This window comes from Artemia franciscana, chromosome 1, assembly GCF_032884065.1.
Source record: "Artemia franciscana chromosome 1, ASM3288406v1, whole genome shotgun sequence".
NCBI classification, from domain to species: Eukaryota; Metazoa; Arthropoda; class Branchiopoda; order Anostraca; family Artemiidae; genus Artemia; species Artemia franciscana.
The window spans coordinates 27,803,205-27,826,964 of NC_088863.1; the positions used below are offsets into that span (position 1 = coordinate 27,803,205).

The 23,760-nt window shown below is 35.3% G+C and overlaps 1 protein-coding gene across 1 annotated transcript in view; it reads left to right on the forward strand.

The window, feature by feature from the left end:
- LOC136027903 (cell adhesion molecule Dscam2-like) overlaps positions 1-23,760 on the forward strand; it is a gene marked incomplete in the record, with an annotated part of 166,776 nt that overhangs the window by 81,062 nt on the left and 61,954 nt on the right. Inside the window, 2 exon segments of the mRNA XM_065705338.1 lie at positions 2,867-2,983; positions 22,790-22,969. Coding sequence (XP_065561410.1) covers positions 2,867-2,983; positions 22,790-22,969 — 297 coding nt within the window.

Consider the following 23,760-nt stretch of genomic DNA (forward strand, 5'->3'; position numbering starts at 1 on the left):
CTCATTATGGCTTTTCCGGCCGAGTCGGCCGAGTAAAAACAGCATTTTGTTCATCGAAAAACATACGTTCCTGAAAAATAGTTATGGTTTTCGAAAGTATGGGTACTAAACTTTATGTTACAAACTGAAAGTTTTTCGTAACTGTCAAGGTTGTCTGCAGTATTCTCTAGAGGTATCTTATCTCACCTAAATCGGCGATGATTAGAAATTATATTAAAAAATGAGTTTTCAACTGAAATTAAGGAGTGACATTAAAATTACAACTAATATAAATTATTCCCTATAAATAAAAATATCTGGGTGGCGTTGTTTCTACATTAAATGTTAATCAGAAACGAGTAAAGGCTAATTTAAAACAACCAAGTTCTCTGTGGGAAGTAAAGACCGAAGTTGGAACTTAAAACGGACAAAAATTATTACTTCACAGCCTATCTAATATCCATAAAACTAGTACAAATAAACCAACTATTTAATCTTCCCCCATTTTTCTGGGATTATATAAAACTAGCGCTTTACTGAAAGCACAAAATAAAATAAAAGTTTTGGTACAGTAAAAGTAAACAAATTAAGAAAACTTTTTTATAGAATACAAGTAAAGTATTTTAGGATTGTTGCTAAATTTTTTCGTTTAATTTGGCATCACTTTTGCAAAATGGCTCACTTTAATGACTGCTTTTCACTTTGGTTCTGAAAAGGATATGTCATGATTAGTTTGTAGACAAGCTCGAGGTAAAGCCATCTGGATAGCATTAGGACTATAGACTAACTTTCGAATTTTTATCATGCTCGATATTTATTGTTGTATAGAGAGAAATAACCAGATTTCGAAAATTCATATTATGTCTTATTTGGTCTTCATTTCAAGTAATACATAAGTATTTTTCTTATAAGTTAAGATTGTACATTACTCACTATTGGTGTTATAGCTGGCGAGACCAAAATGCTACCTGATAAATTAGTCCAATATTTCTGTATACTAAAAATTACTTGTGTTACAACTGGTGCAAGACTATAAAAAGCTTTGAAGATTAGTTTATTCTTGTCAGGCTACATACTCGCTTTTGACTCCAAGTCAATATTCCTATTTCTTATGCTTGACTTTTGTGTTTTCAGTAGAGCGCTAGTTTTCTAAATGCTAGATACATAATTATCTTAATTAGGTAATTAGATTATTCTATTAATCTAATTAGGTAATTAGTAAATTAGATTAATTAGGTAATTAGATTAATTATAGGTAATTAGATAAATTAATTAGATACATAATTAGATATATAATTAGGAAAACATAATTAGTTGTCTTATTTGTATTATATATTTTATATATACTAGATAGGCTTTGAAATGATAATTTTTGTCCGTTTTAAGTTTCAACTTCACTCTTTATTTCCCTTGGAAATTTTTTTTTTAATTAATTTGCTATCAGTAGTCATACTCTCGAAGCTCTTAAATACAATTGTTCGGAACGTGTTTATAGCAGATTAAATAAAAAAAGTTTTTAACTGTAAGTAAAGAGTGACATTAAATCTTAAAACGGACAGAAATTATTCCGTATATGAAAGGGGTTGTCCCCGCCTCAACGTCTCGCTCTTTACGCTTAAGTTTGACTTTTTTTCACAAATTTACTTTCTAAAACAAGAAAAAAATTAATATGCCCATTTTGTTTTAATTATTCATATGCGGTGAGCCTAAATCAAAACAAACATTAATTTAAAAAAAAAATTCAGAAATTAAATAGAAAAAGTTTTTTAACTGCAAGTAAGGAGCGACATTAAAACTTAAAACGAACAGAAATTATTTCGTATATGAAAGGGGTTGTCCCCTCCTCAACGCCTCGCTCTTTACACTAAAGTGTTTCTATTGTTTTAAACAGTAGAACTGTTTCAAAGAGTTAAACTTTACCCTCCTCTCCCGTAACCCACGTAACCCCCACCGCCAAGCCCCTTTTAACGTGAAAAAGTCCCCCTGAAAACGCGTGTACGCGTTCCAATAACCATTACTATATGGAAACAATAGTCAAAGTTTGTAACTTGCAGCCCCTCCCCCGAGGACTGTGGGGGTTTAGGTCGTCCCGAAAGACATACGTGTTAGATTTTTCGACTATGCTGAACAAAATGGTTATCTCAAAATTTTGTCCAGTGACTTTGGGAAAAAAGAGCATGGGAAGGGGCCTAGGTGCCCTCCAATTTTTCAGTCACTTAAAAGGGCACTAGAACTTCTAATTCTCATCAAAATGAGCCCTCTTACGACACTCTAGAATCGATGGGTCGATATGATCACCCGGGAAAAAAACAAACAAAACAAACAAAAACAAAACAAATAAACACACATCCGTGATCTGTCTTCTGAGAAAAAATACAAAATTCCTCATTTTTGTAGATAGGAGCTTGAAACTTCTACAGTAGGGTTCTCCAATACGCTGAATCTGATGGTGTGATTTTCGTTAAGATTTTTGAATTTTAGAGGGTGTTTCTCCCCACTTTCTCAAATAAGGCAAATTTTCTCAGGCTCGTCACTTTTAATCAGTAAAACTAAACTTGATGAAAATTATATATTTAGAATTAGAGCCAAAATGCAATTCTTTTGATGTAACTATTGGTATCAAAATTCCATTTTTTAGAATTTCGGTTACTATTGAGCCGTGTCGCTCCTTACAACAGTTCATTATCAAGAACTATTTGAAAATGTGTCTTAATTGTTAGCGGAAGTGCCTGTAATTCTGATTTCTGAGGATCGGGTATAATTTTGTGAAGAAAGAGGGGGAGATATAGTTTATCGAATTCGGTTAAAGCATACATTAAGCATTTCATAATACATTGCTTTAACTGGATTAATTTTATTAAGCTGTAATTAAGATGTTCCGTTTTAGTTCCCCCAAAATGGAGTCTTGAACCGACGAATGTAGAAGTAGTGGAACACGACAAAGTTCAGATAGCATGTCTTGCTGTTGGTTATCCTGAACCTAAAGTATCCTGGTATAAATTAGGTAAAACAACTTTTGTATTATATCCTTAAAGCAGTTTTGTTTTGTAATAACGATTTTAATCTTATGATTGACTGTATTCATTTAAATTCTCAAAGGTGTTTTCTATAGGGTGTTGGCTTGTGAGATGTTTCAAACAGGCTAAATTGGCTACTTAGGTCTACTTCGGCAGTATTAGCAGAGTTTCTAATAAGTTTTCTTCTTCATTTAAAATTCTCAAAGGTGTTTTCTATAGGGTTTTGGCTTGTGAGATGTTTCAAACAGGCTAAATTGGCTACTTAGGTCTACTTTTGCAGTACCAGCAGAATTTCTAATAAGTTTTCTTCTTCATTTAAAATTCTCAAAGGTGTTTTCTATAGGGTTTTGGCTTGTGAGATGTTTCAAACAGGCTAAATTGGCTACTTAGGTCTACTTTGGCAGTATTAGCAGAGTTTCTAATAAGTTTTCTTATTCATTTAAATTCTCAAAGGTGTTTTCTATAGGGTGTTGGCTTGTGAGATGTTTCAAACAGGCTAATTTGGCTACTTAGGTCTACTTTGGCAGTATTAGCGGAGTTTCTAATAAGTTTTCTTATTCATTTAAATTCTCAAAGACGTTTTCTATAGGGTTTTGGCTTGTGAGATGTTTCAAACAGGCTAAATTGGTTACTTAGGTCTACTTTGGCAGTATTAGCAGAGTTTCTAATAAGTTTTCTTATTCATTTTAATTCTCAAAGGTGTTTTCTATAGGGTGTTGGCTTGTAAGATGTTTCACACAGGCTAAATTGGCTACTTAGGTCTACTTTTGCAGTACCAGCAGAATTTCTAATAAGTTTTCTCATTCATTTAAATTATCAAAGGTGTTTTCTATAGGATGTTGGCTTGTGAGATGTTTCAAACAGGCTAAATTGGCTACTTAGGTCTACTTTTGCAGTACTAGCAGGGTTTCTAATAAGTTTCCTTCTTAATTTAAATTCTCAAAGGTGTTTTCTATAAGGTGTGGCTTGTGAGGTGTTGCAATCAGGCCAAATGGGCTATTTATTAATTAATTATTAGTTAACATGCTAGGTTTTGGTAGAGGACAATAGAGCTTTTTTGTGTTTTCTTTATTTTAGGGTATAAATTAAAAGGAAAGTTACACTTTATTACAATTATTCATTAGTTGCAATAGTTAGTTAATTATTAGTTTGCATGCTAGGTTTTTAGCAGAGGACAACAGAGCTTGTATATGTTATTTGTGTCCTTTACTTTATAGTCTAAATTAAAGTAAAGTTGCAATTTACTGCAACTATTTATTAGTTGCATTACTTAGTTAATTATTAGATAATCATGCTAGGTTTTGGTGGAGGACAACAGATAGGGGAATGCCCTATAGATAGGTAGACTAGCTCCATAGGAGGCTTAGACCAAGTAGGACCTTGTCTCAGTGGGGCCCATAATCGAAACTGGGAAACCCTCCCCTGGGGGTCATAATTACAGGTGGAGGAGGAAGAAGTCCCCTCAAATGTACACTCAGCAGGGCCAACTGCCCTTATCACACGTCAGATGAGTTACAAACCTTCTCCCAGTAATGGGTTAAGTTGCATGGTGAAGCAGAACACCATCGTGGGAGGATCCTCTATAGAAGGACAACTGCGGAAGGGCGTAAGATCCAGATTTAAGGATAACGGCCTCTTTAAAGGGCTGCCTCGACCCTTTCGGGGTACCTGCAAGACTGGGAAACTTGCGGTCAATTTTTCCCACTTGAGGAGTGGCGCCCCTCGAGGAAATTATAGCCTAGTAAACAACACAGCACTCGTACGGGATTCTGATTATTGGATAATTTTCTGGTCTTAGTTTGTTTTGATGGGTGTTTTCGGGCTGAAAAACCTCTTCCTAGCTAATTTATCTACTATGGGCTGCCTCCCCGTAGTAGCATAATATTTTTAGGCATGAATATATAATGAGTCGGAGGTAATAGGCTTGGGACTGTCTGTGCAGGATTTCGACTTTTGTTGATAGAAGAGCATCGCGAAGTGCTGAAAACCATGTTGTGACCAAGATGGGCCCAGGATTGCACAAAGCCTCCAACTTACTGGAGGTCCCAGGGACTTCTTGCTATCCGGTTTTAAGCCGGCTTAAGCGCTTCGGTGTAGACTTGAGAAGATATGTTGGTCCCCATCCTGCACTGGTATCCGGGATCACTGCTTTTCTTGAGGCCAAAATAATTTTAAAGATTTAAAGAACATGAAAATTGGAACTTGGAATGTTACGACGTTAAAAAATGACTATCGCATCGACATTTTGAATGACGAATTCAGACGGTTTGAACTGGATTTATTGGGAGTTTCAGAAACTCATATCCCAGGGGTAGGAAGCGTGAAATTAGGTGACATAGAATTTGTTTACTCAGGCAGGAAGGATGGGGTACATAGACAGGGAGTAGGGCTCATGATGAATAAGGAAGCTGCTAAGTCTTGTTTAGGCTGGGAAGGTATTGATAATAGAATACTAATTGCTCATTTTATGACTAAAAAGTTTAGGGTATCAGTTATAGTAGTATATGCCCCCAATGAACCAACTGATGGAGATACTAGTGACTCAGATGAATTTTACTTACAGTTACAGGAGCAAATAGACAGGGTACCAGGTAGAAATACTGTGTTTTTGCTAGGAGGTTTTAATGCCCAGGTTGGTAGAAATACGGATAGATGGTATCCTAGCCTAGGTAAATTTGGTGTAGGAAAAGAAAACAGTAATGTCTATAGGCTTTTGCAATTTTGTAGGTATAACAACCTAGTTATAACCAATACGGTGTTTGGTCACAAAATGGCCCATAAGTTGACATGGTATTCACGTGATGGTAAGACAGCAAACCTTCTTGATTATGTTATTGTAAACAGAAGACTAGCAGGATCAATACAAGATACTAGGGTGTATAGGAGTGCCGTCATTGATGTTAAAAGTAAAGATCACCATCTAGTAGTGTCTAAGGTTAATTTAAAGCTGAAATTTCGGAAGGGTAACTCCCTCCCGGAAAGATATGATGTTGGTAGACTTCAGGATGAAAATTTGAGAAAAAAATTCCAGGAACAGTTGAGTACTAAACTTGAAGGTTTAAAATTTGACAACGTGGAAGATGGATGGAATAATTTCAGAAAAACAATTTGTGAAGTTGCTGATGGTATCCTAGGGAAGAGTGCTAAGACTGCAACTAGGAATATTAGTGAAAAAGTTTTAGGTTTAATAGAGAGTAGAAGGGGTTTGTATAAGAATTATCTGAGTGATTGGTCGTATGAAAACAAAAGGAATGTAAAGAAAGTGGAGAAAGCATTAAAATATGAACTAAGGAAATGTGAAGCGGAGGCGATGGATAAAATTGCTGAGGATCTGGAAGATGCGGCTAGACGGCATAATAGTAAAATATTATACTGGCATGTTAATAAATTGAAAGGGAGTAGCCAATCTGGACTAGTCCCAGTTAAAGATAGAAATGGGGCCACAATTAGTGATAAGGAAAAAGTTAAAGAAAGATGGGTGGAACATTTTGAGAATGTGCTAAACCGAGATACAGTTGCAGGAAAAGATATAGATGAAAATGAAAAAGTTTGTGATACCTTGGATGTGAAGGAAGATTTGTTTAGTGAGGAAGAATTAGCGACAGTACTAAAAGGATTAAAAAATAATAAGGCCCCAGGTGTTGATAGTATGATTAATGAGTTTCTTAAATAGTGTGGCTCTGAGGTTAGGAATAAGCTACTGAAGATTATGAACATGATTTTTGAAAAAGGGGAAGTACCCAATGATTTTAGGAAAACCTTAATTAAACCACTGTATAGGAAAGGTGACAAGAGTGAGTGTCGTAATTATCGAGGCATTAGTCTGGTCTCTGTAGGTAGCAAATTACTGAGTAATATGATACTTTTTAGACTGAGACTCGCTGTAGACAAAGTTTTAAGGGAAGAACAATGCGGTTTTAGAAAAGGTAGAGGATGTGTCGACCATGTTTTCTCTCTTAGGTTAATAATTGAGAAGTCCCTTCGTTGTCAAACACCTTTGGTCCTTAGTTTTATCGATTATGAGCAAGCTTTCGATTCTGCTGATAGAACAGCGTTAACAAAGGTCTTATCGTTATATGGTAAACCAGAAAAATACATTAAAGTGATTTGCGCTATGTACGAGAATAATACTGCTGCGGTTAAGGTAGGAAATGAGGTTAGCAACTGTTTTTGTATTAAATCAGGAGTTACGCAGGGTTGTGTTCTATCCCCCTTTATATGGATCATTTTGATGGACTTCGTCTTAAGGAGCACAGGAAAGGCAATTGGAGACCATGGAATCAAATGGGGAGGAAGAACGCTCCTGGACTTAGATTATGCTGATGATTTAAGCATATTAGATGAAAGTGTGAGCAAAATGAATGAATTTTTAGAGGTTTTACGAGTTCGGGGTGCTAAAATAGGCTTGAAAATTAATTTTAAGAAGACTAAGTCACTAAGGCTAGGAATAAGTGAAGATGAACAGGTGACATTAGGTAACGAAAAGATTGATCAGGTTGGGAGCTTCAGTTACCTTGGTAGTATTATTAGTAAAGATGGTGGGAGCAGTGAAGATGTTAAAAGTAGAATAGCTAAAGCTCAGGGTGTTTTTTTCACAGTTAAAAAAAGTTTGGAAGAATAGAAAGATAAGTCTACATACCAAGATTAGAATATTGGAAGCTACAGTGATGACAGTGGTCAAATATGGCTCTGAAACATGGGCACTCCGAAAAACAGATGAAAATTTACTAGATGTTTTCCAGAGAAATTGCCTACGGATTGTTCTGGGTACCCGGATGACTGACCGTATTTCAAACAGTAGGTTCTACGAAAAGTGTGGTTCAATCCCGCTTTCTGGGGCTATAATGAAAGAAAGGCTGAGATGGCTAGGCCACGTTCTACGGATGAAGGATGACAGATTACCGAAGATTATCCTTTTTGCCAACCGTCTAGGGCTACACGGAAAGCAGGTCGTCCTTGTCTGGGTTGGGAGGATGTCATAAATAAAGATTTAAAGGAAATGGGAACTTCCTGGGAGGGTGTAAAGAGGGAGGCTTTAAATATATTAGGTTGGAGGAGGAGCGTGCGTGGCTGTGTTGGCCTCAGGCGGCTTGGTGCTGCAGTGAGTTATTAGTAGTAGTAGTAGTAGTTTAAAGTGCTAATTACTAAGAAGTAAAATCTTGTATCTCACTTGCGCCATTTTTTGGTCTATACACAAACTATGTATGTTGGAAATAAAGAAGGGAAAAGGTAAACTTTTTTTAATCAGGGCATATACTTGAACATGCTCTGGAGCTTCCACAGAGAGACTTTTGAGGATGGACTTCTACATCATAATGGGGAGCAGATGTTCAAGATTGTGCATGAAAGTAGCGGCGCGGCCACTTCTTACACCTTGATAAACTTTCACCAGCAATAAGTTCCTCTGGATTCTAAAGACTGCTGGTTTCAGGAAACGGGCCAAAGAAAACAAAATTACTAGGTAATACCTCCTTAGACATTGACTTCAAGAGGAAGAGGAAAAGTACTTAGCATTACATCCTCAGCCCTGTGAATGACGAACAGGCAATAAAGTGGAAGAATACGAACGTAATGAACATAGCTATTAAATGATCTTAGCCTCAACCACCATGGCATGTTGAAAGAAGAAGGAAGGGTAGAAAAACAGAATTGTCTTTTAACCTGTAAAATCTTGTACATCCTCATGGTTATGCGTACATCCAGCTACATGGAAGGTGTTCATCTTCATGATTCGCTTGTCAGCAATCAGTGAAAAAAAAGTACTAAGCCTTGTTTATAAAGCTTTTAGACGTGGCCATCGTAAATGCATTCATTCTGTAAAAGATGGTAGCAGACAAGGGAGAAAAGATGAAAGTCACAGAGCTCCAGCTTGATGTCAAAAGTTCATTACTGAAAACGGAATATGGACGAAGAAAAACTCTCTCCTGTCTGTTTGAGGAAAAAGAGCGATGCAGCACGCTTAGAATCAAGTCAAGATGGTATAAGACACACTCTTGTGTAACAATATAAGCAGTGTTAATTTAAAGGTCATGAATACAAGTGTTGGGCATATTTAAAATCATTTCAACTAATCAGGTGGGACCAATTCCAAAGTTTATCTGAAATATCAGATGACAGTGAAAACAAGAAGGCCTCTAATAAAAGAATATTCGTCCAGGATTAAATTCTGGATGTAGGTATTTATGAAACAGGAAGGAGGTGGAGTACACGTCCAGGGTAGGCAAGGCCTGTGATTTTGAAACATATATGGAAAGGATGGTGTAAGGAGGCATAGGCTCTTCATTAAGGCACTGGGTCTTTACAGCCTGAAGCTTGACTAAAATTGGTTAGTCTACCCAGAATTGTAACAAAAATAATAATAATTTTACTAATTTTAGTAACAGAACGATAATAATGATGATAATAATTATGATAACAATAATAATAATAATAATAAAAACGATAATATTGGTTACAATAATAATAATAATTGTAATAGTAACAATAATACAAATAATAATAACAATAATAATAAACATAATAATAGTAATCAAACACTTCATGGTAACAAACTGTAAGTAAGGAGTGCCTAGCTCTCCTATATTATTATAATAATATTATAACTGAAAACAAAATAGGTTTGAAATGTTTTCACCTTTGTTACTTTTACAAATAAAGAAAAAAAATATCAAAACCTTAAGGAAGAAATATCAATATATGTCAATTAAACTGATATTCCACGGTCTTTTTTTTCATTAAAGCACATATTTTGTTCTGTTCTTGAGAAGGCATGGGAATTATTAGCCCTAACCATGTTAATTTTGTTCGTTCTGAGTTTGACTCGGCTATTTATTGTAATTTCTGTTCATTTTTAGTTTCATTTATTTATTGATAGTGATTTGGGGTAGTTTTACGCTTTAAAGACTGTTTGATCTTATTTATGCTCATTTTTGGCTTAGTGGAGGTCTTTAATACTCTTAGAAAAACTTGTTTTGTGGAAAAAATATTTTTAAAATTAATTTCTATTCGGTTTTTACTGACAAAGTCTTTTTAATGGAAAAAATAATATGGTATATCTTTTTAGTTTTTTTCTATAAGAATCCATGGTATGAGTTGCTATTTTTAAGTTGAAGAAACTTTTCCAGCAATTTTTATCCCGACACAAACAGTATTTTTTAATTTAATTTTATAGCTTCTGAAGTTGACCTGAAAAATAAAACTTAAAGAAGCCTCTGGAGTCTTTTAAAAGACTCTCTAATATGTAACAACCACGGCAATCCTGAAGATTTTTTCCCTGGTCCTCGTGGTTTTTTTCAAGCATAACAGGCACCTGTATCTCTTGAAAAACATTCCTGTGACGTAACATGAACCAGCGTCTCTTAGGAGTTTCAAACAAGTCGTGGTAACGAACTGTAGTAAGGAGCGACCCGGCTCAATAGTAAACGAAACTCTAAAAAACAGAATTTCAGGATGCTAAAAGATATATCAAAAGAATCGGATTTTTATGCTGATTTCAAATATATAGGTTTTATCAAATTTAGTCTTTGTCATCAAAAGTTACGAGCCTGAGAAAATTTGCCTTATTTTTGAAAATAGGGGAAACACCCCCTAAAAGTCATAGGATCGTAACGAAAATCACACCATCACATTCAGCGTATCAGAGAACCCTATAGAAAAAATTTCAAGGTCTAATCTACAAAAATGTGGGATTTCGTATTTTTTGCCAGAAGACAAATCACGGGTGCGTGTTTATTTGTTTGTTGTTGTTTTTTTCCCCAGGGGTCATCGTATCGACCAAGTGGTCCTAGAGTGTTGCAAGAGGGCTCATTCTAACGGGAATGAAAAGTTCTAGTGCCCTTTTTAAGTTACCGAAAAAACTGGAGGGCACCTAGGCCCCCTCCCACGCTCATTTTTCACCCAAAGTCAACGGATCAAAATTTTGAGATAGCCATTTTGGTCTGCATAGCCGAAAACCATAATATCTATGTCTTTGGGTATGACTTACCCCCCACAGTCCCTGGAGGAGGGGCTGCAAGTTACTAACTTTGACCAATGTTTACATACAGTAATGGTTATTGGGAAGTGTACCGACGTTTTCAGGGGGATTTTTTTGTTTGGGTGTGGGGTTGTGGGGAGGGGGCTATATGGGAGGATCTTTCCTTGGAGGAACATTTCATGGGGGAAGAGAAATTCAATGAAAAGGGCGCAGGATTTTCTAGCATTACTATTAAAAAAAACAATGAAAATATAAACATGAAAAAGTTTTTTCAATTGAAAGTAAGGAGAAGCATTAAAACTTAAAACGAACAGAGATTATTACGCATATAAGGGGTTCTAAAAATACTTTAGCATAAAGAGCGAGGTATTTAGAAGGAGATAAATACTTCGCTCTTTATGCTAAATTATTTTTAGTAATTTCAACTATTTATTCTACGGCCTTTCTGATTCAGGGGTCATTCTTAAAGAATTGGGACAAAACTTAAGATTTAGTGTGAAGAGCGAGGTATTAACGAGGGGACAAACTCCCTCATATATATAATCAAAAATATAAGAATATAAAGGTTTGTTACGTAAGTTATTCTTAAGTTACGTATATTTTCTACTAATAAAAACGTTTGTTAAAAATTAAAAGTTCTAGTTGCCTTTATAAGTAACCGAAAAAATTGGAGGGCAACTAGGCCTCCTTCCCCACCCCTTATTTCTCAAAATCGTCTGATCAAAATTAAGAGAAAGCCATTTAGCCAAAAAAAAAAGAATTAATAGCAAATTTCATTTTAATAATTTATGTACGGAGAGCCAAAATCAGACATGCATTAACTCAAAAACTTTCAGGAATTAAATAAAAAAAATAAGTTTTTTGAAATGAAAGTAAGGAGCGACATTAAAACTTAAAACGAAAAGAAATTACTCCTTATATGAAAGGGGCTTTTCCTCCTCGACACCCCGCTCCTTGCGCTAAAGTTTGACTCTTTCTCGCAACTCTACTTTTTAAAACAATAAAAAACTTTAGCTTAAAGAGCGGGGTGTCGAGGAGGAAAAGCCCCTTTCATATAAGGAGTAATTTCTGTTCGTTTTAAGTTTTAATGTCGCTCCTTAATTTCATTTCAAAAAACTTGTTTTTTTATTTAATAAAGATAAGTGTCGGGATCGGAGTTCAAAGGGATTGAGCTCCGATCGGATATTATGGCGTAAATACTTACATCTCCTAAAAGTTTTCAGGGAACTTTCCCTGACAGGGTTTGACTAAGGCTAACACTCCTGACCTTCTAGGATAGTGTGTATGTTGGGATGATTTGGTATTAAAATGCATCATATGAGGTATCTCCTTCCCTCCCTAACTACAAAACAATCACAGAAACCCGTTGTAGAGGTTTAAAACCCTCATATGTAAATGTTTGGAATCGTAAAACATCAGGAAACTTACATAAGACAGTGAAATTTGTAGTAATCTTAGAAATATTTTGACTTGTCAGGGAGGGAGTTATATGCCCCAAAGGGTGCATTTTAATACCAAAACATCCCAACTCTCAGGAGCCTTCAAATAAATACAGGATTAATTCTGAGAAAGAGAAAAGGGGAGGATGGAGGTAGAAATTAATATATAGTTCTCATGGCCGTATTCAGGACTTCTATCTGGGGGGCTATTTCTTTTGGTGTGGAGGGTGTTGGGGAAAAAATCGTAAAAAAGATCAAATAAGAAATTGATATTTAATCCCTCTTGACTGCTGAAAATATTTACTGCCTATGCTGTTGAAAGTAAAGAGTAACATTGAAAAGAGTAACTATGAAAGTAAAGAGTAACATTAAACCCCAAAATGAGCAGAATTTATTCCGTGTAGGATGGGGACTGCCCCTACCTCATACCCATCTGCACCTCATGGTTGTAGAAACTTCGAAAGATGTTCATTCGATCAGAAATTTAGAGTTCTAGTCGTTTTTATAAGCCAAAAGTGATTGATAACCGACCAGCCGTAAGGGGAGGTATTTTCCATGGACAGTATTTACTGTGGGGAGTTTTTTTCCCGTTAGTGGGGGGGGTATTTTTCGGGGTAGTATTTTCCGTGAAGGTTATTTTCTGGGGGGGGGGGGGTAAACACCTTAACCCACAGACAGTGACAGGGTGAAGGGAACTCCCATGTTGCACGACGGTTCAGGGTTTTTTAGGGCCTTGTCTTCCCCGGAGGCACAGTTATTTGAGCTTTTTACTATTTTGAACAATTTTCTATCTCAAATTTTGATCAGAAGTCTATTAGGGGTCTGGGACAAATAAAAATTGCGTCTTAGGGGAGGCCTTGTTACCCATAAAACCTTTTTTTGTCGAAAAATGTCAATTTGCTATTGAACGAGCCTCTTTTCTACTACAACCCCTACCATATAAAGTGGCCTAAGATAAAAAAAATAATACATTGAAGTGAAATCTTGCCTTTTGCTGAGGCTCCACTATTGCACCGCCAATGATATGAGTCATTCATGGTTTCTCAACCGATGTTATCGGAGGACCGAAGCGCAAAAGGGAATTGACACTTCTGCTATCTACGGGGGAGGGGGCTCGAGGAGCCATTATATATTGTGGTAAATTATGTCTTGTTTTAGGTTAAACTTAATTGTTCATTGCTCTTCTCATTTTAGGGTTCATTTTTTCATTTATAGTAATGTTTGCTTATTTTACATTTAACCTCTTGCGTTAGCTAATAGCTGCTCGAATTTAAATTAAAAATTATCTCTTGATTTCCCATAGTACACTTTTTTAGTTATGTATTTAGTATATTATAATAAGCTCACTATACATTATTTCATTACAATTTGTCATTTGGATTTTTTTTTTCAATAATGTCTAAACTAATGTTTTTTCCAGTGATGTTCAGGCCATTAGAAGTGCATGTTGTATTACCCCATTAAAGAGATTTTCCTTTGTCATCCATATTTAACATATTTTTAGACTTATAAACGGGACGCCCTTGTTGGCCCTCACCCAGTGGTGTCAAGCAGCGCATAGTGCAAAAAACCCCTAGACTATATTTTAACTTGAATATCAGATATTGGCTACGGATTCTTGCTTGATCATTAGATTTATTACGTGCTGAGAAGTCGAAGCTTTTGTGAAAGCGAATTTCTAGATTGCTTCCTATAAAAAGAATTTTTTGACTTGAACAATTTTCTACAAAGGAATTATTGTTTCCGCCTGGGAAACTTTGCCCTAAGACCTTATTAGGAAGTCCTAATGGTGGATTAGAAATGAGGACAAAGCAGCTGTGAAAAAATCCTGTGACGGATATGCTTGTCGAAAGTAAAACAGTTCAAAATAGGAATGAAACCTTTTTATTGACAGTGAACAGATATAAAATTTAACTGGATATTCGAGCACATATACAGTGTTCATCATCAGCAGTAAAACTGCTGATGATGTTTTACTGCTATAAGTAAAATAAAGAGTTATACTGCTGATGATGAACACTGTATATGTGTTCGAAATATCCAGTTAAATTTTATATCTGTTCACTGTCAATAAAAAGGTTTCATCCCTATTTTGAACTGTTTTACTTTCGTCATGGAAACGCAGTGTGGTCTTCGAAGTTATCTACGTCGGATATGCTTGTATTTGATTTTCGTTTCTTTTGTTCAAACCCCTTTATCCAAGATCAGTTTATCAATATGATTGAATATCATGATATATTTAACAGTATTTCTATTTTACATTTTATATTTCAAAGCTTCAACAGTTAAAAATATTTACTTTGGAAATCTGTATTTCTTATTAGTGATGTTCGACTTTGTTCACCTTCGACCTCTGCAACTGATTTGCTCACGTAATAATGTAAACATAATCTTATGGGAACTTGATTTCCAAATACATATCTGTATTACCCTGTTTTCATAACAAATCAGTGGGAGGAATACTCACTGACATACATTATATCTCCCATATGTTCTTCATACAATAATCAACCCCAGATCCAGACTAAAATTATGCTATAATTCGGCTGTAACATACCATATACCTACGTAGCACTGCATGATTTTTAAACTTTAAGTTTGTTAAAAATGTATTTGTATTTTTGAGCCTTGAATCTCTATTGAAGCTGTTTACTTTATTTGAGTATTAAATATAAAAGAGACTTGTCTTTCTCAACTCAAAGTAAGAAGCAACAATAAATCTTAAAATGAAAAGAAATTAATATTATACGAGGGGGTTGCCCCCTCCCTCAAAGTTGGACTTTTTGTTCTAATTATTTAGGAATGACTCCTGAAACACAATGGCTGTTTTGTTAGAATAATAAGTTTATTTCTATAAATTATATAAAAAAAACTTTAGCGTAGACTAATGTATTGAGGAGGGTGCAACCCCATCATATTCATTATAATTTACTTTTATTTAAATTTTAATGTTGCGCCTTATTTTCAGTTGAAAAAAACTTGTACTTCTTAGCTAGTTTCAGATCATTTTTAAATAATGCCGGTAAATTTTGCTCTCCCTCCTTAGAAAATTCCCTTTCCCCCACAACAAATCCTTCCTCAGAAAAATCCTCAAACTTCCCTCCCCCACCAGAAAAATTATACAACAGAAAAAAAATAATAAACACGGATCCTTGATCTTTCTTCTGGTAAAAAAAAGAAGCAAACTTGCAAATTTTTGCATATATAACACGGGCGCTTGTAACCTGAATTTTAGGTGGGGGGAGGGCTCGCCTGGTCTAATTGGTACTTTCAATTTTGTATAATAAAAACCTTAAAACAAAAATATCGTAGGCAGTGCAATAGCGCTGCCTAAGTAAAGAGCAATGTCGGCACAGTGTATCATTTTTTTTTTTTTTTTTTTTTTTTTTTTTTTTTTTTTTTAGACCAGGGCACTTCTTATGAAAAGAAATGTCGTAAAAACTTCAAAATGAGTTCATTCAATTGAAAATTGAGAGGGATAGTGCACTTTCTCATAGCCAAAAGAGATTGGAAGGTAACAAGTCCGTCGACGCCAACCATTTCTCCAAACACAATAGTTCGAAAGTTCGGAAAATATGACTTTGAGGACGACAACCCCCCAGAACCCTCAGGGAAATGGTTTTACGTTATTCCCTGGGGCATAAGAGGCTTATATGGAAAGGGTGGTCGTAAAAACCTCGGAGGGGGCTCAGTGGATTGGTAATCAGAATTTCGAGTCGCCTTTTTAACAGTCAAAAGTGATTGGAAGGCAGCCAGCCCACCCCTACGCCAATCATTTCCCCAAACACATCCAATTAAAATTTTTAGATAGCTATTGTATTCCACCTAGTTGAACAGTCCAGAAATTATGATTTTGAGGATGACCCCCCCCCCATAGGCCTTAGGGCAAGGGCTATAAGTTACGCCCGGGGGCCATATAAGGGTGCTATAGAAAGGATGGTTGTATAAACTTTGGAGAGGGCTCATCAGATTGGTAAACAGCTCCCCTCCCACACCCGTCATTTCCCCAAACACTTCCAATCAAAATTTTGAGATAGCTATTTTTTAACATAGTTTAAATCCATAAATTATGTCTTTGAGGATGAGAACCCCTCCAAAGCCCTAAGGCAAGCAAAGTTTTTATGGGAAGGGTGGTTGTATAAAATTTTGAGGGAGCTCATTGGATTGGAAGTCGGAAGTTTAAGTGCCCTTTCTAAGGGTAAAATTTATCTAAGGGCAGCTATACCCTCCACGTCATATTTTCCCCAAACGAATCCGATAGTAATTTTGAGATAGTTTTTGTTTAAAAATAGTCCAAAGATCACATAAAAAGGCCTTTGGGGTTGGCACAACCCCCCTGAGCCTGTGGGTAAGGATTGTAAGTTATGCCCCGGGGGGAATGTAAGGTTTTTATGGAAGGGGAGGTCTTGTGAACTTTAGAGGAGGCTCATTTGGTTTGAAATGTATTTTTCTAGTTCCATTTTAAGAGTCAAACGCACAAGAGGAAAAATAACACACACCCCCTGAAATCCTGTTTTCCCCAAACACATTCGGTCGAAATTGCGGGTTAGCCATTTTATAACCAATATTCCAAAGAGCAAATAACAATGTCTTCACTAATCAAACATAAGAAATATTTAGGCGGATGTTGAACTAAATCGAAGCAAACTGTGAGCATGTGGACTTTCAAAAAGGTGACAAAGCAATATCTTAGGAACAACTTATATTATGAAGTTAGGCTCTTAAGAGTACGTTGTGGGGATTTTTAACTAGCCAGAAGGCACTATGTGCATACTTTTAATACTACCGCTAAAGTTACTGTAACTAACGACGCAAAGAGTATCAAGGTGGGGAGGTTCAATTAAATAAAAACTGTATGCATGTTGATTTTCAAAAGGACATATAAGCAATATCGTAGGCTGCACCACTGTATATAGCTAGAAACATCAGAGTAATATCTAGAGTAACTTTGAGCCGCATTACTCCTTACTTATTCGTTACCACGAACTGTTTGAAATGTCCTGACCACAGTCATTTATGTTGACACAGTGATTTATGACTGATCTTTCCATGATAGAACAGACAAGAATAACAAGGGAGTTAAACCTGTAATCACCGAATTTAAGCCTGACAAAAAAGCGATGGTTTAACAACATATGGTTAAAACTGAGATTGCTCACACTTTCCAAAGGTAACGCAATTCTGCATAAAGAATAGCGAGCAATTTTAGCCATTGTATATGGCAAAGACTTTGAATAACTAATTTTAAAAAATCACCTGAACAAGCCAAATATGAATCATTTTGGAAGTTTCATTCTCAGCCCATTACCATTGTATTCATTATATTATAATGGCGTTATATATATAATAATATATATAATGTATATATATATATATATATATATAATATATATAATATATATATAATATATTTATATATATAATGGCATTATATCATTATAATTATAATATCATTATATTATAATATCTTTTATTATTTTTGTTCAAAAATACTGTGATTAACTTGCTTGTTTGCAGCTTTAAGTTAACCCCACAGATTGTACCCTACTTTTTATGGTGTATGCAAAGAAGGAGTACTTTTTCTCATATTTTTAAGATGAGCATTGCGTCTACTACAGATATTGTCCGGTCGACTTATCTTTTTGTTTGGCCAGATGTTTCGTATTCTGCTTATCCTAGTGAAATTTTTAATTAGTCATTTAAAGTCTTTGCTATACACAATGGGTGATCAGGCTCATTATTCTTGATACAGTGTTGGGTTACTATTGAAAAGTGTGTGTAATCTAAGTTTTAATTCATATGTTGTCAGGTCATCACTTTTTTGTCAGGCTTAATTCAGTGATTACAGCAAAGATTATTATTCGTTTGGGCTAGAGTTCAAAAAGTGACCTCACAGTTACATACAACCGAATCTCTTAACATCAAAAGCTGGTGTTATCAAACTGTAAGTAACCATCGAGTACGTATGTCTGTAAACAGTTAATGGTGAACTGAAACACCATCATATCCACTGGGTTAGACTTCAGCTGTATAATAGCTGAATAGTAGCAGAAAATCCGAGTAGCAGAGTCTCGATAACAACTACTACATCAAAAGAATCGAATTTTTGATGTTTATTTAAAATATTTAAATTTAATCAAGTGTAATGTTACCTATTAAAAGTTACAAGCTTGAGAGAATTATTCAATTATTGAAAAAGGGGGAAACACCCCCAAAATATCAAGTAATCTTAATAAAAATCGTACCATCAGGCTTAGCATATCGAAGAACCTTAATATAGAGTTTTTAAGCTCATATGTACAAAAATACAGAATTTTGCATTTTCTTTGCCAGAAAAATTGATCAGAGATGCGTATTTCTTTGTTTGTTTGTTGTTTTTTTTTCTCTCTCTCTGAGGTGATTATATTAAACCATCGTCCTATAGGGTTGAGAGAGGGCTGATTTGATCGGAAAACAAAAGTTCTAGTACCCTTTTTAAGTGACACATATATTGGAGGTCATCAAGCCTTTCTCCACGCGCCTTTCTTCCCAAAAGTTGTCCAATCAAAATTTTAAGATAGCCATTTTGTTCACCTTATTATTCTAATTAAATGATCGATGTGTTTCAGGAGTCGTTATTAAATAGATGAAACAAAAAGCCAATCTTTAGCGTAAAGAGAAAGGTATTGAGGAGGGGGCAACCCCCCTAAAATACATAGCAATTTCTGTTGGTTTCAAGTTTTAAAGTTGCTCCTTACTTTCAGTTGAAGAAACTTGTTTTTTATTTAATTGTTGCCAAAAGTTAGTCAGCGTGTTCTCAACTGGTTCTTTGAGAAACTTACGCTTCCAAACTTTTTTTTTCCAAATTTTAGTAACTGGTTAATGACGGTAAAATAATATATTCAAATGATTTGCTTTATGTACAAGTGATAATTACAGGCCAGAATGCTTAAACGCTTACTTGACGGTTACAGCTCAGTCACAAAGAAAGCTATCAGGAACAGTAAATGACGCAATATGCATTTGAAAAAGAAGATGCATATTATATAAAAGTGCCTTTGAATATTTGTATTCAAATGGTGTACTGAAACACCATCAATACCCACTGGGTTGGCTGTTTAATAGCTCTTGTGGGAGACAGCATAACAGGATTAAGCTTCGCCAGAACCAGCTTCCTGGGAGTGTCTTGTCTAACAGTTGCTTAAGAATCGAATGAACTTAAGGATTTATCTTAATAAAATAGTAGAATAATGAACCATTCTCATAGCCGAGGGAATATTGCAATTAGGATCAGTATGAGTATGACCTAATTTTGCACTATATGCAACACTGATCCATTCATGCATTGGCTTGAAGACCGCTATGCCGGCTCTGGGGAAGCCGTTGTTTAAATGCCAAATTTATTTTACTACAATCATATCCCAGCCTACCACAAGCAACCCATAGATAAAGCCAGAATCTTATACCGTTAAACTTGTTTATTATATTTGATGGATAGACCAAACCATTTTTGGTTTTGTCTAAACGTAAGGAGCCAATTCAAAAATAAGGAAAAATTGTTCATAGTTGAACATTGAACAAAGTTTTTAGAGGAAAATTGGATGAATTCATTTCTTAAATTCACTGTAATAGATTAAAACATTTCGTCATTGATTTTATCTACATAAATATGACAAATTCATAGGTACTTTCCCCCATATACAAGGCCATATCCATTGGGATTTGAACCTCTCCACCCCAACTCCCGAAATGTTAAAAAGTAACAAAAATGAAAATAAACAAATATTTTTATGCGTTTCTTGAGTTTTCTTTGTGCACTCCCCAAAAAACAATCTTTTTGTATCCCCCCCTCCCTCCTAAAAATACTTGATACGGCTCTGCCCATCTATCATCTTTAAGATTGATGTTGTTGTTGTTTTTTCAAGTCATGCTGTATAGGATCTGAGCCATCCATAAGCGTTTTTGCCTTTATCTTTCACTGAGCTTTCAAAACGTGTTTTATTTTTTAAATTTTCAGTTACTATTGGGCTAGGGTTTGTCTTTCACTCGGTTGCCCCTAAGAGGGGAACCATCTTAAGGGACCTATGATTTTGTAACAGTTTTTTAATGAAATTGATACGAAATCACTTAATATTGTATAGTCATATCCCATCTTTCCAACATTGTACTTAAGAACTGTATATATTCCTGTTGACAGTATTTTAATTTCTTGAACATAGCTAGAAGATATGAGCGCTCTTAAAATTACAGGAGAGTGTACTTTGACTGTGAGGTAATGTTTTTGTAAATTTGGAGATGGCGCCGAAGAATTTCTATTAGAAAATTATATGCGTTTGGTGGCAGCCATCAACAGGCGAAGAAATGTCATTTTTCGCAATAAGTTAAGCAATATCTCCATTGAATATCCTGTTATTTTAGCCAACTCAGAATTATTTTTTCTGTTAGAGTGAAAAACACCTTCAGTCTAAGCAATATTGCAAATTCTATTAAAGGAAAACAACAGAAAGAAACCTATCTACAAGCTATTCGACAAAAGGCTATAGGTTTTGACATTTGTAAAACATCTAAGGTTCTATATTAGAGCACTGCGGGTAAGAAACCACATTGGAGGTAAGGCCGACAATCCCAGGAAATTATGGGATTAAATGACTTAATGAATTTATTTGCAGAAGAGAAACAAAAGTTAAAATTAGATGCAGTGCTGCAGAGCTGCCTAAGTTAAGAGCCATGTACCCTCGATAATTTTTTCCCGTTCTACTTTTTATGGAAGAGGTGGTAGTCGAAGATTGAATGGGGCTTGATTGATGGTTCAAATGGACGTTGAATTATTCATTAGCGGGAAGGGAAAGAGTTAAATCAGAAGACACTATATGTATCCACGTTATAAAAATGTCATATCTATTTTCAGTTTGAAAGTTAAGCCAGAATTCCATGGGCGAAAAGAAACGTAATGTGCAAAAACTATTTAGTTAATTTTGGCTACGAATTCCATTCACAAAGATTCAAATAACAACAATCGATTGACTCCCAAAGACAAAAAAAAACTTCAAAAAAGCCACACTTTCTTAAGCTATTTGATGCCATACCTGTATGGTTTTAGGGTTTTTTTTATTCTTCGTCCATATTTATTCTTCGTCTTTTACTAAATTTGGTGCCCACTGCTTCTAAAGACTACTACTACTACTAACATATCACTGCCGCACCAAGCTGCCTGAGGCTAACGCAGCTGCGCATGCTCTTCCACCGTCACAATCTGTTCAAAGCTTTCCTCTTAACAACTTGGGGTATTTACACCAAGGATGACCCGCAGGATTGAGGTGCGACTTTTAAGCACTGTTGGGGAAAGAAGGGTTTGAAGTTAGGGCTGTGTTAAATATTATATTGTGGTGGGAAAAGGGGATAAATATATTTTGTAACCAGTTTACTCAAGTGTTTTTGCATTATTATCCGCCATGGGATTTAAAATCTATCCACGATTAAGCAGCAAGGTGAACTCAAAGACACTTTTTAATACTGTTTTTTTTTCCGAAATAATGTATTTTTCATATAAAAAGAAAACCTTGGGAGATTAAATTAAAATCTTCAGGTAGGGGGTTTTTCTTTCTTTTTTTTGTGGGAGTGCATTAAGCCGTAAATTGCAATTTGAAGGAGGGGGACCGAGAAAAGTTAAACACATTGTGTCATAGTTGTATCTAAAAGGTTAGGCACCTTTAGCAAAGGAAAGAATAGAATTAATTCACGGTGAACTGATTATGTAAATCAAAAGACACAATATGTCTTCAGGTTAAAAAGAAACTGGGTACCAAGTTAACACGGTGTACCCAATATTTCAAGAAAGGCCTGAGAGATCGATTGGAAGCATTAAGTGTTAGAGGGTCTGGTAGACCTCACATTTTGACTTAAGTAATGGGACAAGCATAAAAAATGATTTTTGATAACCATTCTCAAATCAATTAGAACAAAAAGCACAAGTAAAATGAAGCTTTATGTAGCAAAATCCTATTCGAAGAGCCAAAGATAGTTTTCAGTGACTCTTATATTTCAGAAATAAATGTCAAGATTGCTGAAATGGTCATTCTATCGACTATCTGGATCGTAGAAATGATGTTAAAACGAAAAACAAGATTGATGTATTAATTGGCTGATCATACTCTCGACAACTCTTCTTATTGTGACCAAAAATTTGATCAAAAGACTGTGATCACCATCGTTATGAATTTTCCTATCCCAGCAGTTGTCTTATTATATATTTATCTTTTATGCATATGTATATTTATTTTTTACATTTTTTGTTGCCTGGATGGACGCTGCGCAACAGATCCATAGCTATCTGTAAAAACTTAGTATTTGGAAAACTTTCGAAAAGATTAGTATGATAATGTCATTTAATTTCCTTCTAGTGGGAGATGACACAAAGACTTTAATAAATGTATTATCGCTTTCTGAATCCATATCAATTCTCAACAATGGTTCGCTGTTAGTTTCAAATGTCAAAGAATATGACGAGGGAGAATATCAGTGTGAGGTAGAAAATGGCACAAAAGAAAAATTAATTAAGAGAATTCGTTTCAACGTTAGAGGTACGTAGATTTGGCAATAACGGTTTTGGAAATATTAAAAGCTGGATGAATTCTTTTAAAGAACCCAAAATATTTTTATGTGTTTATTGTATGTTTATTCCAAATACGCAATGTTTTTTAACCTTCAGAGTTATCTATCGAAAGTTACTGGCACAAGAAAAATTGCAATATTAAAAAATAAAAATTGGGAGAATAACCCTTAAAAGATGTTCAATCTTGAGGAAAGTTATGCCATCAAGTTCAGGCACGTCGTTAGGAGGGGGGCAAAAGGGGCAGTAGCCGCACACCTCAATAATGTGGAGAGAAAAAATTAATAATTATCTCATGCCTCTTTACCATCCAAATATGGGCCCCTCTTGCCCCTCCAGTAAAAATGCTGGAAATTCGCCCCTGATCAAGGTCAACCAAGTTTAACGGTAGAAAATAAAATCCAGTTGTGTATAAACTAGTTTGAATGAAAATAGTGTAACGTTATAAATATGTAAAATTGGGAACCAAATTAGGCTAGTTACATCTCCAGCACCTCGATCTTCCAGATAAGTATCCATTTTTAAGCACAAAGACGTGCAATTCGCACTATTTGAATCGAAATCGTTCAAAGGCTTGACATGTACGGTGAGAGAAACAAAGTGTGCCCATTGTCCTTCCAAACTACCTGCTGCTGCCAGTTTTTTTTAGCAGAATGGATGTTCATGCAACACCGTGTTTGAATTAGAATCACACAAGAATTGTTCATAGTTACAACAGGGTCTAAAATATGGGCCCATGGTCTCTCAAACGCTGCCGCTCAT